This window comes from Xyrauchen texanus, chromosome 13 (genome assembly GCF_025860055.1).
Source record: "Xyrauchen texanus isolate HMW12.3.18 chromosome 13, RBS_HiC_50CHRs, whole genome shotgun sequence".
Lineage (NCBI taxonomy): Eukaryota > Metazoa > Chordata > Actinopteri > Cypriniformes > Catostomidae > Xyrauchen > Xyrauchen texanus.
In genome coordinates this window covers 34,921,688-34,934,859 of record NC_068288.1, presented here as the reverse complement: position 1 = coordinate 34,934,859, position 13,172 = coordinate 34,921,688, and the positions used below count along the sequence as shown (strand labels likewise).

The window sequence follows — 13,172 nt, the reverse complement described above, 5'->3', positions numbered from 1 at the left end:
AAATGATATATTAATTGCATTATTATTCTCAAACATGGCAAATGACACCAATTTAGCATAAAACAACAGAATGTCATGTAATGTGATTGTCAATTTTATTATAAAATGAAAGGATTTTTATCCATAAATACATATAAACTCCACATTGTGGGAATAGAAAAAAATATGTAAATCTTAATGATTAAAATAGTCAAAAATGTTTAATTGCATTTCTCTTTCAAGGAAAAACAGTTCCAGTAAAGGCAGTGCAGTGAAGCTTGCCTCTAGAGTGCTAAAGACCAAGCTATGTGCTTCTCGTGTGCTCACCGTTTCCGACAAGCTGTGTTCTCATTTAGAACAGTTACTCAAGGGGTTATTTGACCCTCAGCAAAGTTTCATGAACATTAAATTCATCATAAACCCCAAGCCTGTGGTCTAAGCTCTCACAGCATTAGCAGCATGACATCAAAGTTGATTCATGGCTTGCCTCTCCATGAGTCAATATTTGGATATGTCTTGGCTCAATCCCCCTTGGGTATAAACAAAGTACCTGTATAGATACCTAGATAGACTTACTGACCATTAAAAGGATCAACTCTTCAAATGGATAACATTGCTTTTGATCCAAACCTCTTTTTGGCCAAACATTCTTACTTAAGCTTCTAGACCCCATTTGCCTCCATAAATAGAATGATAATATCCATCTCGAGTGATTGGCCATGGTGTGCATTTCCTTGGCAATATCAGAGATGGAATGGGTAATCCTGTAGGTACTGAAGTAATGGTTTTGGTAGAGGCAGGCCCTCAGTACATGAAGTGTGTCTGTTGATGACCAAGCGTGTAAGATGTTGCAACGAAGGAAACGCCTGAGGACGATGGATCGGTTTTTTGAGTTTAAGCAACATGGCACATTCCTTTTGTGTTAATGAAGATACAGGATCAGACTCCTCGTTCTTTTTTCCCTGCTCGGTCCTGGAGCCCACATAGTGCTGTACAAGGCTGGGTACGTCAGAAAAGGACTGCAGGCTAGATCTGGATGGGGAACTAGAGTCTAGACGGTAACGTCCGAGACTGTACTCAATGCGAACATTTGTGGGCCCACGGCATGTTTTAACAGACAGTGTCAACATATAGAGAGGGTGGCTGCTGTCCCGTACCAGGAAAGTACCCTCCGATGCCCCCTGAAGGGCAGAGTGGGCCTCGCTGGCAGTGATGGCACCCCAGTACCAACCTGGGAAAAAAGAGGAAGGGGTTACTGAAATGGTTGCACAATTTTGTTTTTGGCATATACACAGTACTTAACAGAAAGTTATAAGTGGCGATTTTACATGGGATAGATAGAGGGATGCAAATGCTCTTAAAATGCCATGATAACCTTAATATGTTATACGTTGCAACAAATTCATTTTTGTGATTATTTGAATTACTTTAAGGAATGATTTTTTTTTTACTCTACCTGCAGTATCCAAATAGGAGAAATTGTTGGTGATGGCTCTAAAATCATTACTAGGTTTCCATAAAGTAACTGTAGCATGGATACAATGAGGAGAAGCGAAGTTTGGAAATCTGACCATCAGATCGGAGGTATCAGGCAAATGAGCTTTTGGGCTGGAAAAAATAACAACAACATTTAAAATAGAGGACAATCAACCAAAATTTAAAGCTAAAAATACTCAAAAGTGACAACTCACACCAAAGTCCACCAGTATGTCTTGGCGCTAATAAGTTTTTTTCAAATGAGCTCTACAGTTTTTCTGAAAGTTGCTGTTTCAGGTATTTTCATAGTTTCATTCTTTAAAATGCAATTTTTATTTTCGAGCTATTTTATATAATTTCGAATAATAAAACAACATTGCGTTTAACCGAAGCATTATCAATAAAGTGTGTGTGTAACAGAAATAGAACGAGACAATGCCCTTTTAGAAAAAGAAATTATTACCATGGGCATTTTTGCCCCAAGCACCAATACTAACCAAATATAGGCATACACTAACGCAGTGTAACTACATATTTAATTATAATAATTGTTATATATTTTCCTTTCCAGTGAATTATTGCTGAACTTCCCAATATCTTAAAAATAAAAATTATATATATAATAAAAATCAGAACGACGGGCTGTTATGTTTCTGACCATTAATATACAGAATGCATGTAAGACTGTTTTATATATATATATATATATATATATATATATATATATATATATATATATAAAAATCAGAACGGGTGTTTATGTTGTATTACCGTTGATTATTAACGATTAGGCTATATCATGTGAGCCAATATACGCCTTTTACAGGATGCTGAGAAACATCAAGAAGATTGTGTTGTATTCCGTTCAATAACTAGCCTATTAGATGAAAACATTTTAAGTGCAGTTATTTTCTTATGATATATTCTTATTAGGAACTAGCCAATAAAACTTACCCTTGAACGCACAGAATCATTGTGAAGATGAACGGTTTGATGGCTGACGGAATCTTGAAAGTTTCTTTGTTCCTGAGGTTTTACTCAAGCTTTAAAATATAATCTCGCGTTCCTGTAATGATGACAAAAAAACAGCTCAGTTATGTTTCTCTACCATACGAAGGTTGTTAATTAATGTCATGATGAGTCTGCCGCTGTCTGTCATGTAAGTGCGCGCGGCGTGAAGAATGTTTTTAACAAACTACACGAGACGATAACGCGGAGGTGGACACGGTTCTCGAAAATGAGCTGCGTTTCTGTATAGCTCATGGCCCACAACTCAACAAGAAGCGGAAAAATGCGGGGTTTGGCTTGTTCATCTCATCTGACTTCTCAGAATTTGTTTTCTGAGAATCCCCCCATGTTTAGCGCCTGTGACGCCATTGCCAGTACAGTTCTGTGTAACAGAATAAATCCCCTGTCTATCATTCAAGCATACAGCAATCTCGTGAGTAATGAATGAGCACCCGAATGCTCCTTAACTCATTTGGGATTTTTATTGTTTGTTGGATGAAAACGGCGTTTCTCGTGAACATCTTTCGTTCCAAGAACTTTCCAGGAAAGCTGAGCGCCTGCACGAAACTAAGCCAATCAGATCGCTCCTTTTTGCTGAAGCCCCGCCTAAGTCCCCTCTGTAAATCAGTTTAACCATTGTTTACTGTTGAAAATTGGGGTATGTATATGTATATTACATAATGATAGTATATGGTGCATAAGAAACATATATTATATTAGACAAAATGTAGAATTTAAAAGGTGAACATAGCAAACAAAAATACATTGCTTTAATCTGGAGGATTAAAACACTTGATGTTAACATAATGACAACTTTTTATTATACCCTTATATTTAATGCATTATGATATGTTTGAGCTGTTTAGCATTTGATTGTTTTGTTTTTATTTATTTATTTTTATTATTATTATTATTGCAATTATACATCACAAAACGCATTCAACAACGCAAGACACAGAACAAACTTAAAGGGACAAGGATTCAAGACCGAAATGGCTATATATATATATATATATATATATATATATATATATATATATATATATATAAACATACAAATACTTTGACATAGCAAAACATAAAGATTCAATCTATTCATTTTAATTTTTTTAATTTTTGAAGCTCTGGAATGATTTCACAAAATCACAGAGAAATAAATTAAAGGAGGGCTTGCTTTTTTTTCATTTACATGTATGAATATGATATTTACCCAGCAACAATACCATATTAACCATGTCAGAAATTTGGGGATTCAAACTGTTTTTATAAAAAAGGATATCTTGTAGAACAATAGGAGGAATTGTCAGAATATTTACTGATAACCAGTTATATATGTCAAGCCAAAATTGTGAAGTAAATTCACATTGAAAAAAAAAAGGTGATTAAGTGTTTCAGGGCAGAAAGAACAGAAAACACAAGGATTAACCTCAAAATTAAATATTTTCTGTAAATCAATATCATCCTCCATTTTGCTTTTAAAATCACTATTGTTAGGGGTATAACAGTCGTGACCCGGACCAGATATGGAGAAAGAAGACCAGGAGTCGAGGAGTGCAATTTAAAGAATCCAAAATTTACTGAAGTATAGTCTGCAGTGAAATCGGTAGAGCCAGCGGCAAAGTCTCACAAGGAGATCGAAAGCCAACTCGTACCTTACACAAAATCTTACATCAATTATACCATTTGCAAGGACGTACATTCCATTATTTTACTCCTGATTGGCTAAAAGAACATACAGTCACAACATATAGACAGCTATGCGGCCTATCAACATTAATCAGCGCACTTGTCGTCCGAGCCCGAGATTTACATCTGAAGTGACCTCGCAGATGGTCGCGGGGCGTCTTCGAGTCGGCCTGGTGTGCATCCCTGGGTTCAAAAACTGGGTAGAAGGTCAAACGCACACACAAAACACTGACGAACGACAGTTCTTCTCTGGGCACAAGAGAGCCAGAGCACACATTATCAGGCCATTTGAACAAAAACAGAGAGATAAAATATTCACTCCTCGGGCAGAGGAGAGGGTTGAAATAACATATATTTCTTCCCTAAAGAAATAATAAGAGAAAATCACACTTCTACTATTCAGGTGTTATTACATAGGACTTTAAACCATATAATTAGTCATGGAAAGGTAACAATCAAACACAGAATACATCTGGAACACATGTTTAACGCATTCCCCCTGACCCCCTCCCCTGAGAGGCTGGAGAGCGTCACAAATAAGCTTATCCCCCAAAAGACCTTCAGCCGACGTGCAGGACAGAGAGACTCTGGAATGTTCCTAAAAGAGACTAATTAACATTCAACACACATATGATTCAAAGTATATTTCAATTATGCATAAGAAAATAGAAACTGATTATGTGATCATGCATATAGTTAATTCATCACTTTATTAAAGAAGTTAAGCAACAGAATACAGATAGATATTGATATAAAAGGATATATATATATATATATATATATATATATATATATATATATATATATATATATATATATATATATATATATATGTATTGATATATCTGAAGAGCCAAGGGATTTTGACCCTCACCCTTCAGTCCCCCGTTTTAGACCAATGTGGGGTCCAATACCGCCACGTCTGGTCTACCAAGTGAGGTCACTACGGAAGGTGGAGTGGTAACGCATGCTTCTCTGACGGGTCACACTTGTCTCTTCGCCTCATTGCGGACATGCTGGATACTAAAAATTCCCAGTCCCCACGCGAAGGCTCTCCCACCTTCCACTCACAACAGGGCATGGATGTTATCCTTCTGAAGTTTCTCTTTCAAGCGTGTCGTCAGTTTTCTCAGTCGGTTCTCCTCCTCGAAAGGGTTCAAGTTACTGCAAACAGACCTGCATACATAAGAAAAACAGAAACGAACACACATCCACACACACAGACAGAGGACACCCACTCCCAAAAGAGCTCCAAAAGCATATAACACATATTTAACAGCTCCCATGACCAAATCCTCTGACGCAGCCACAAACTCCTCCCAAGCTTCCTCCACATATTCCTCCACTGTTTCCGTCATGTCAGTAAATATTGCTCCTACCGAAAAAGCCAAAACCAATGCTACTGCTATAGCAGACGGAGGTTCCGAATCAGTATACCATGGAGTGCCCTTAGATTTAAGCCATAGAGAATTCAAATACTCATAACCTGCAAATGGATCATTAGTTTTTATCTGTTCCAGAAATGCAGTGATAAATTTCTGCCCAGCTGTTTGCGCCTTCAACCGAGGAAAATATTCAGTCTTCTGCTTCAACTCTGCAACACAAAGAGACAGCTCTGCTTCGTTAGCCTTCTTACTCTTATCAACTGGACGCCATGCAGGACCCATGGGGTGTGTCAACCTGTGTTTAGCACAGTCCTCTGATGGAGTCTTAGACTCTAGATCTCTGATTTCCTGTACTGAAGGAATTGGACTCAGAAATTGTCTAAATTGTTTTGCCCTGTCAAACCACTCATCTCCAATAGCTACATCGGACCACTGTTGAATTTCTTTACCTAAACAACGCTCAACATGTGCAGTCTCCTTCCAAGGGTCATCGAATCTAGTGTACCTGGGCCAAGAGAGGGACAAAGCATTAATAGCAGGCAAACCATTTTTACTGCCATTCAGATCGAACTTGTCCTTGTCAGTTTTATCTATCCATCCTAACCTATCACAGACTGCACCGTAAGCCCTATTAGTGTCCCATCGGATCATGTGGCATTTAGTTGGGACTAACACTCCCCATCTCATCAAATCCTTATCATTTATTGCTGTTTGATACTCATCAGACCCCGGTTCTTCTCTAATCACAATATTGCTGTATATATAGCTTTGGGCTACATCTTTAACGACTTTGTTGTAACCAAGTTCATTCTTAGCTTTGGGAAGATAGTATGACATGATGTGGCGAGGATCAGGAGCACTTGGGTATAACGGAAGTTTCACTGCTTTTCCACCTAAAATCATGTGGGAGTCATTCACATCTGCTACCTGACGCCTCCTTCGTTCTGCTCTACTCTCACCTTTTCTAGATTTTAACAAATATCAATTAACCATATCCATTCGTATAGAGCATGCACTCATGTTTTCATGAGCTATGTGGTCAGGGATCCAGCTCATTGAACTGAAATCTCCTTCAAACAGGTCAACGCCTCCACTCCTCATCCACCGACCTTTTTGCATAATGAGGGTAGTATCGGGATAATTTGGGGAGTGACCAAGCCAATAGGTCACTGTCTCATTTCCGTCCAGACGATAACAACTATCATTTACCTTTTGGTACATGGTCGGAATTAAATTTAGACCCTCAGTTGAATTTAGACATGGGTATTGTACCCATGATGGATGGTTATCGATCTCCTCGCAATCCCAATGAGTTGAAAACGCATGGAATCTCCCTGTCCAAATTGAAATTTGAATCCACATCAAAAATGATAAAGCGATCAGAATTAAAAATACCAACGAGAGCAGAAGTACCAATCGGATGAAAGCTCGTTTCACTTTCAGTCGTCTCTCACTACGCACTTCTTCTTGAAGAATTAGCAGCTTCAGTATGTTGTCGGATTCAGCCATCTGTAATGATAAAACATTTGTTCTAGAATTCTAGAATTTTAACATACACGACAGACATTTAATGATCCCGAGGTAATAAGTTGTTACACTTTTCAAGTGGTTTCACCTGTGACCAATGTCTCCATACGGTACCCAAAACCCCCCTGTCCAGTAGAACAGAGGTGTTAGTGGTCAATACCACCTGATAAGGCCCATCAAATTTCGGACCTAAGGGGGAAACGATCTCCCGCTGTAACATTACATTGTCACCTATTTCAGGCAAAGCAGGCATGTCTTTTTGCTCAACATTATCTCGATCTGCTTGTCGTGTGCTAACACTAACCCGTGTGTCTCGCAGACTGTCATCCAAAGCTTTCAGATAATTTTGTAAAGTGTCTTTCAAAGGCCTGGATGGTCCCTCGTGTTGCAAGGGGGCATCCCAGGGCAGCCGCATGTAGCGACCTGTCATTACCTCAAAAGGGCTGAGCTGTGTAGTCTTGTTAGGGCTGGCTCTCATGCCTAACAAAATCGCAGGGACAGCCGCATGCCACCCTTTCCCCCACTCCAACAATCTCTTTCTCAATGAAGTTTTAAGCGTACGATTAGTGCGTTCAATAGATCTGCTAGATTGGGGCCTAAATGGAATGTGAAAGTGTTGCCTCACCCCCATCAATTTCATGACATTTTTCATCACCTTCCCAGTAAAATGTGTACCCTGATCTGAATCAATTTGTAAGGGCAAACCCCATCTTGGGAAAACTTCATTCAACATAATCTTGGTGGTTGCATCTGCGGTGCAGTTTCTCAGTGGAAATGCCTCAACCCATCTTGAAAACAGATCAACAATCATTAGAATGTATGTAAAACCTCCACTAGGGGGCAGTGGACCTATGAAATCAATTTGGAGGTGGGTCCACGGCCCTTGAGGTCGAGGGGCATGTCCTAAGGGAATTTTCAGCTTAGAAGAAGAATTAACCTTAAGGCATACTAGACATCTCTTACAAAAATCATTGCAAGAAGCCCTCAGTCGGGGCCACTACCAGGTTTTGGAAATCATTGAATGTAGTTTTTCAGGACCCGCATGTGCCAAACCATGATACAAAGACATTAGTTCAGTTCTAGCAGAAACAGGACAAACAAAACGCTCATTAAATTTCCACAGTCCTTCTGCATTTTTCTGAGCTCCTAATTTTGTCCATTGTTCTATCTCTTCAGGGTCATCCTCATCATAGAGTTTAAAAAGGTCTCTGGGGGTCTCACTCTCCTGAGGAGCAAGAGCCATAACACTCACGCAAGACTCAGTCCGTGTTGCAGCCTCTCTGGCAGCTGTGTCAGCAGCTCGGTTTCCTGTGGCCTCAGGAGAATTGTCCGTTGCATGTCCAGTGACTTTGATAACTGCTCCTGTTGCAGGAAGATCACAGGCATTCATAAGTTCTTTTACCTGCTGTTGATGAGAGATCGGCAGACTGGCAGTGGTTAGAAATCCTCTGCGTCTCCACACAGGGCCGAAGTCATGAACAGCACCATATGCATAACGGCTGTCAGTGTAAACATTGACTCGTTTCCCCTGGCCATACTGCAATGCTCGTGTCAATGCGACCAGCTCGGCCACTTGAGCCCCTCCTCCTGAAAGAGAACCACAGTCAACAGTTTCACCATGTTCATTTACAACAGCCCAGCCAGTGAAGCATTTTCCCTGTTTATGAAAGCTGGAACCATCCACGAACAACTTCATGGCATCAGAAAGTGGTTCAGATTGAAGAGGGCTCTGGCTGTCCGTCTCGATCAGTCGGGCACAGTTGTGTGCAGTTCCTTCTTATGGAAGTAAGGAGGCAGGGTTGATAGCAGTTTCAATGTCAATATTTATATCCACATTTTTACTCAAGAGAGTGGCCTCCCATTTAGCTCGTCTTTGATTAGAGATAGAGCCTAAACGAGTGTTTGTTAACAATTTCAAAATCTGGTGTCTAGTGTGCAGTATCACCTTCTGATGAGTCACAATGTCCTCGGTAATCTTTACAGCCCACTCTGCACAGTCGCATATCAACAGGCACGGATGCTGTCCTGCCATTGAAACAGGAATAGGAGCAGAATAATATCCTACCATCCCATAGGAGTTTCTTCCTGGAACCCTTTGACCCAGGGCCGCTGAATAGGATCGAGTTCCCACCCATGTCCATAGATGGAACGGCCTGCTGGCATCGGCATGACGTAATGCTGGGGAGGAAGCAAGAGTTTCTTTGATACTCTCAAATGCCTCCTCCATCTCCTCAGTCCAGTCGATTAGCTCCGATCCAGGTTTTCCTCCTTTCAGCGCCTCTGTGAGTGGTTTAGAAAGTTCAGTGTATTCAGAAACATACTGGCGGCAGTAATTCAAAAGACCCATTACTTGCCTTAGACCAGTAACCGTGTTTGGTTTTGGAAGTTCAATGATAGCTTTAACTCGTTCAGGAGTGATGCGTCTGCCGTGCACACCCACAATTTGCCCCAAATAAGTCACTTCAGGCAGTGCTAGCTGTGCTTTCTTCAAGTTCACTTTGAATCCCCCGTTTTGGAGGGCATTCAAAACAGTCTGTACAGCAGTCAAATGTTTGCTTTTTGACAGGCCACATGGGAGAGTTAGTGGGAGAGGAACAGGGAATCACAATCCCCCGTTTGCATAATTCATCTACAACAGTGTCAGCTCCCTCTCGAGCGTCATTTTTCAAAGGATATTGTCTTCTGGCTTCATGCAAAGGACCTGGGATGCTCAGTGGCTGAATCTGTGCTAAACCACAATCATATTTATCTTTTGCCCATACATCAGGAAATTTGGAAATTATAAACTTCCACTCAGGGCGAGTTTCAGTTAGACTAGCAGGTTCAGCCACTGCACATCTCTGCTCATGGTGGGGGCCACTCTGAGATAAGCGAATTGTTTCATTGCAGCCAAGCACTAGCTTATCTTGAGAAAGCAAAACATCAGCTTCGAGTTCTTTCAGAATGTCAACACCGATTAGAGTCCCTACAGTATTTTTCCCTACCCAAAATTCAGTCCAATAGACTTTTTCAGAGTTAGAAATTGATAGAGGGATAGGAACAGATTTATGATATACATTTGTGCCATTTAGACCTTCTATATACAAAGTTTCAGAAGTGATCTCAAGATCAAGATCTGTAATTGATACAGTCGCGCCCGTGTCAATCAAAATAAGGCATTGCCGGCCTCCTAACTACGCATGTATGAATGGGCAGGTGTCTGCATAATTACATGAACCGGAGGCCGCTGACCCCTATTCGTCCCCTATCAGCTGCCTCAGCTTTTTGAGCTCAGCTGTAGTCAGAGAGTTAAGCTTCGGAGCATCACTGTTGACAGAAACATTATCTTTAGGACCTTCCTTTTTCTCATCAGTCATCTGAACAAACGGTTTGTTTACATCTGGCAGGCCCAAAGTGGGAGTCAGAGCCATTTGCTCTTCCATGTTAGCAAATGCCTCTTCGGCTTCGCTTGCCCAAACAAGCTTGTCACATGACCTCAGCCCTTTCCCTGTCATCAGGGCTCGCAAAGGCTGTTCAAGAATGTCATAATTAGGAATAAATGTACGACAATAAGCACACATTCCTAAAAATTACAATAAATTTTTTTTGTAATTGGTTTTGGCACATCTTTTATGGCCTGTACCCGTTTGTCACAGATGGATTTACTGTTTGGTCTGATAACATTTCCCAAAAACTTTATTTCCTGTTTCACAAACTGCAATTTCGAAAGACTGACTTTGTGTCCCTCCTGTTCTAAGTGCTTCAAAAGAGACACAGAGTCAGTCACACACATAGCTTCATCACATGCACAGATCAACAAATCATCCACATATTGCAACAAAGCCGTTCCAGCTGTCAGTGTTAGGGGTTCAAGGCTTCTTCGAAGCGCTTCATTATAGATCGTTGGGGATTCAGTGTACCCCTGGCACAACCGTGTGAACGTATAACCCTCACTGTCAAAATAAAACGCAAACCAGAACTGGCTGTCCTGGTCCACAGGCACGCTAAAAATGCATTAGCCAAATCTACCACAGTAAAATACATTGCATTTTGCGGAATTTGTGACAAAATTGTGTAAGGGTTTGGTACACGTGCCGCCCTAGCAATAACAGCTGAATTTACGGCCTGAAGATCTTGCACAAATCGCCACTCAGTTGGTGAATTCTTATCTCTTATTTTCTTCACAGGGAAGATTGGAGTGCGAACTGGAGAATCATGACATGTTATAATTATGCCCTCCTTCAACAAGGAGTCAAAAACTGGCATAATACCCTGCAATGCCTCCTTTTTTAGGGGGCATTGCACTTGACACGGTCTGTAATCAGATTTTGGGGTGATTACAACCGGTTCACATCCTATGATTAAACCCACATCATATTTGTGTTTAACCCATAACCTAGGAGGTACTTCTGTCAGAGCCCCCTTCCATGTTTCTCCACCGCACTCTCCACAACAGAAGTTACAGTTCTCTGTACCTCGATCTCAAAATCACATTTTGACATAAATGCTCCTATACTTTTGCTGTGTTTCACTTCTGCACATATTTAGCCCAATCTGTTGCTTTAATTGCATTCTCTCACAAAGGGGCCCAAATCTGCTCACAGCTGCTCTTTGGCCTTAATCAGTGATAAGGTGCCTCAGTGTTCCCTGCTATCAAAATAGAACTGCATTTGTTTTTCTGTCAGGCAAGCTGAGAGCACACACATTTTCTGCCCAGTAAATCTTATCAAATTTCACAGTCTCATTTTTCACAGCATTTTCTGCCTTCTTACAAACCCTTACTCAAACTACACAGATCACAGCCGACTTCCTGCCCAATAATTTTTGCCACTCTATCACGCTGGGCAATCAAACTAGACCATCCGTCCATCATATTTGGAATTGCCTTTTCATGGCTTAAAGGTATACCACCCAGTTTACAAATCCATGAATAGGCAAACACGGATAGATATTTGGCCCTATCAGCGTCTTTTTTGTTCTGCAGCCAGTCAATCTGTTGCATGACATTCCAATCAGAATCAAACCCCTGACTGACCATTTTCTTAATGAGCTGTGCACATTTCTTTGATTTGAGCTCGTCAGAGCAGAGCTGTTTACAGTGTGTGCCCTCCTCGTTTTGGTCAGAACTACTCAGAAAATTCCCTTTATCAGTCATTTTTCTTGGTCACAGTTGAAAATCACTACCGAAAAGATTTTAGCAGCAAATATTTTACGCGGATAAATTAACTATAGCAGCAACAATACTGGATTTCTACACAATACACCACAAAGTATTCTTCACAAACATCCTGGTCACATATACTGATCCATACCAATTCGGGTCATAATTTATTTATTTACTTGGGACCGCTCCTGATGCATCCCTGGCAAAACAATCCCTATTGTATTTTATTTTATTTTATACCTAATATCTGAATCCCTAACTGCCTGATTCACTAAGCTCGGGGTACCCCTATCTGAGGTGGAAGAGATTGAGCAGGTTTACGGTGCCACTGGACCTCCTGTCCAGGGACGCACTCTGCCGGGGTGGTGCTACACCAATGCCCACCTGGGCCCCCCACAGAGCACGTTTGCTGTTTTAACCCTTAACAGCTCTCTCAGCGACTTCTTATACTTTCAATAGTATAATTAAATTACTCTTCACTCACCTCGTCGGAGTGAAGCTCTCCCGCTCCCCTTCAAAATCTCTTCCAGTCAGACAGCCCTAACAATTAATAAAAGCTTCCTACCTTGTTTGCTGATTTGCCAGAGATGTCACCACGGAGTGATTGCCCGCCGAATCCTCCACCAAACTGTTAGGGGTATAACAGTTGTGAACCGGACCAGATATGACCCGGACCAGATATGGAGAAAGAAGACCAGGAGTCGAGGAGTGCAATTTAAAGAATCCAAAATTTACTGAAGTATAGTCTGCAGTGAAATCGGTAGAGCCAGCAGCAAAGTCTCACGAGGAGATCGAAAGCCAACTTGTACCTTACACAAAATCTTACATCAATTATACCATTTGCAAGGACGTACATTCCATTATTTTACTCCTGATTGGTTAAAAGAACATACAGTCACAACATATAGACAGCTATGCGGCCTATCAACATTAATCAGCGCACTTGTCGTCCGAGCCCGAGATTTACA

The 13,172-nt window shown here is 40.9% G+C and overlaps 3 protein-coding genes across 3 annotated transcripts; all 3 read right to left on the bottom strand.

Moving 5' to 3' along the window:
- Positions 1 to 83: 83 nt before the first annotated feature.
- On the bottom strand, positions 84 to 2,955 carry LOC127653819 (cytokine-inducible SH2-containing protein-like). Its single transcript, XM_052140598.1, has 3 exons — positions 2,410 to 2,955; positions 1,436 to 1,587; positions 84 to 1,210 (listed from the first exon to the last, which is right to left on the bottom strand). Exons 1-3 carry the CDS (start codon positions 2,427 to 2,429, stop codon positions 723 to 725), a joined length of 660 nt encoding a protein of 219 aa, XP_051996558.1. The 5' UTR covers positions 2,430 to 2,955; the 3' UTR covers positions 84 to 722.
- A 1,665-nt stretch (positions 2,956 to 4,620) lies between these two features.
- Positions 4,621 to 7,599, bottom strand: LOC127653810 (uncharacterized). Its single transcript, XM_052140585.1, has 2 exons — positions 5,024 to 7,599; positions 4,621 to 4,757 (listed from the first exon to the last, which is right to left on the bottom strand). The coding sequence occupies exon 1, from the start codon at positions 6,435 to 6,437 to the stop codon at positions 5,217 to 5,219; it is 1,221 nt and encodes a 406-aa protein (XP_051996545.1). The 5' UTR covers positions 6,438 to 7,599; the 3' UTR covers positions 4,621 to 4,757; positions 5,024 to 5,216.
- On the bottom strand, positions 6,516 to 8,152 carry LOC127653809 (uncharacterized). The gene is made up of 2 exons (XM_052140584.1): positions 7,150 to 8,152; positions 6,516 to 7,043 (listed from the first exon to the last, which is right to left on the bottom strand). The coding sequence occupies exons 1-2, from the start codon at positions 7,870 to 7,872 to the stop codon at positions 6,516 to 6,518; spliced, it is 1,251 nt and encodes a 416-aa protein (XP_051996544.1). The 5' UTR covers positions 7,873 to 8,152.
- Positions 8,153 to 13,172: the final 5,020 nt, after the last annotated feature.

What these genes read in the sequence shown, in the direction of transcription:
- LOC127653819 (XM_052140598.1), bottom strand. Translation starts at nt 2,429, where the DNA reads ATGATTCTGTGCGTTCAAGG. An exon ending in ATGATTCTGTGCGTTCAAGG is followed by an intron (nt 1,588 to 2,409) that starts GTAAGTTTTATT and finishes TATTTTTTCCAG; the next exon opens with CCCAAAAGCTCATTTGCCTG. An exon ending in CTCCTATTTGGATACTGCAG is followed by an intron (nt 1,211 to 1,435) that starts GTAGAGTAAAAA and finishes CTTTTTTCCCAG; the next exon opens with GTTGGTACTGGGGTGCCATC.
- LOC127653810 (XM_052140585.1), bottom strand. Translation starts at nt 6,437, where the DNA reads ATGATTTTAGGTGGAAAAGCAGTGAAACTTCCGTTATACCCAAGTGCT.
- LOC127653809 (XM_052140584.1), bottom strand. Translation starts at nt 7,872, where the DNA reads ATGATTGTTGATCTGTTTTCAAGATGGGTTGAGGCATTTCCACTGAGA. An exon ending in TATGGAGACATTGGTCACAG is followed by an intron (nt 7,044 to 7,149) that starts GTGAAACCACTT and finishes TTATCATTACAG; the next exon opens with ATGGCTGAATCCGACAACAT.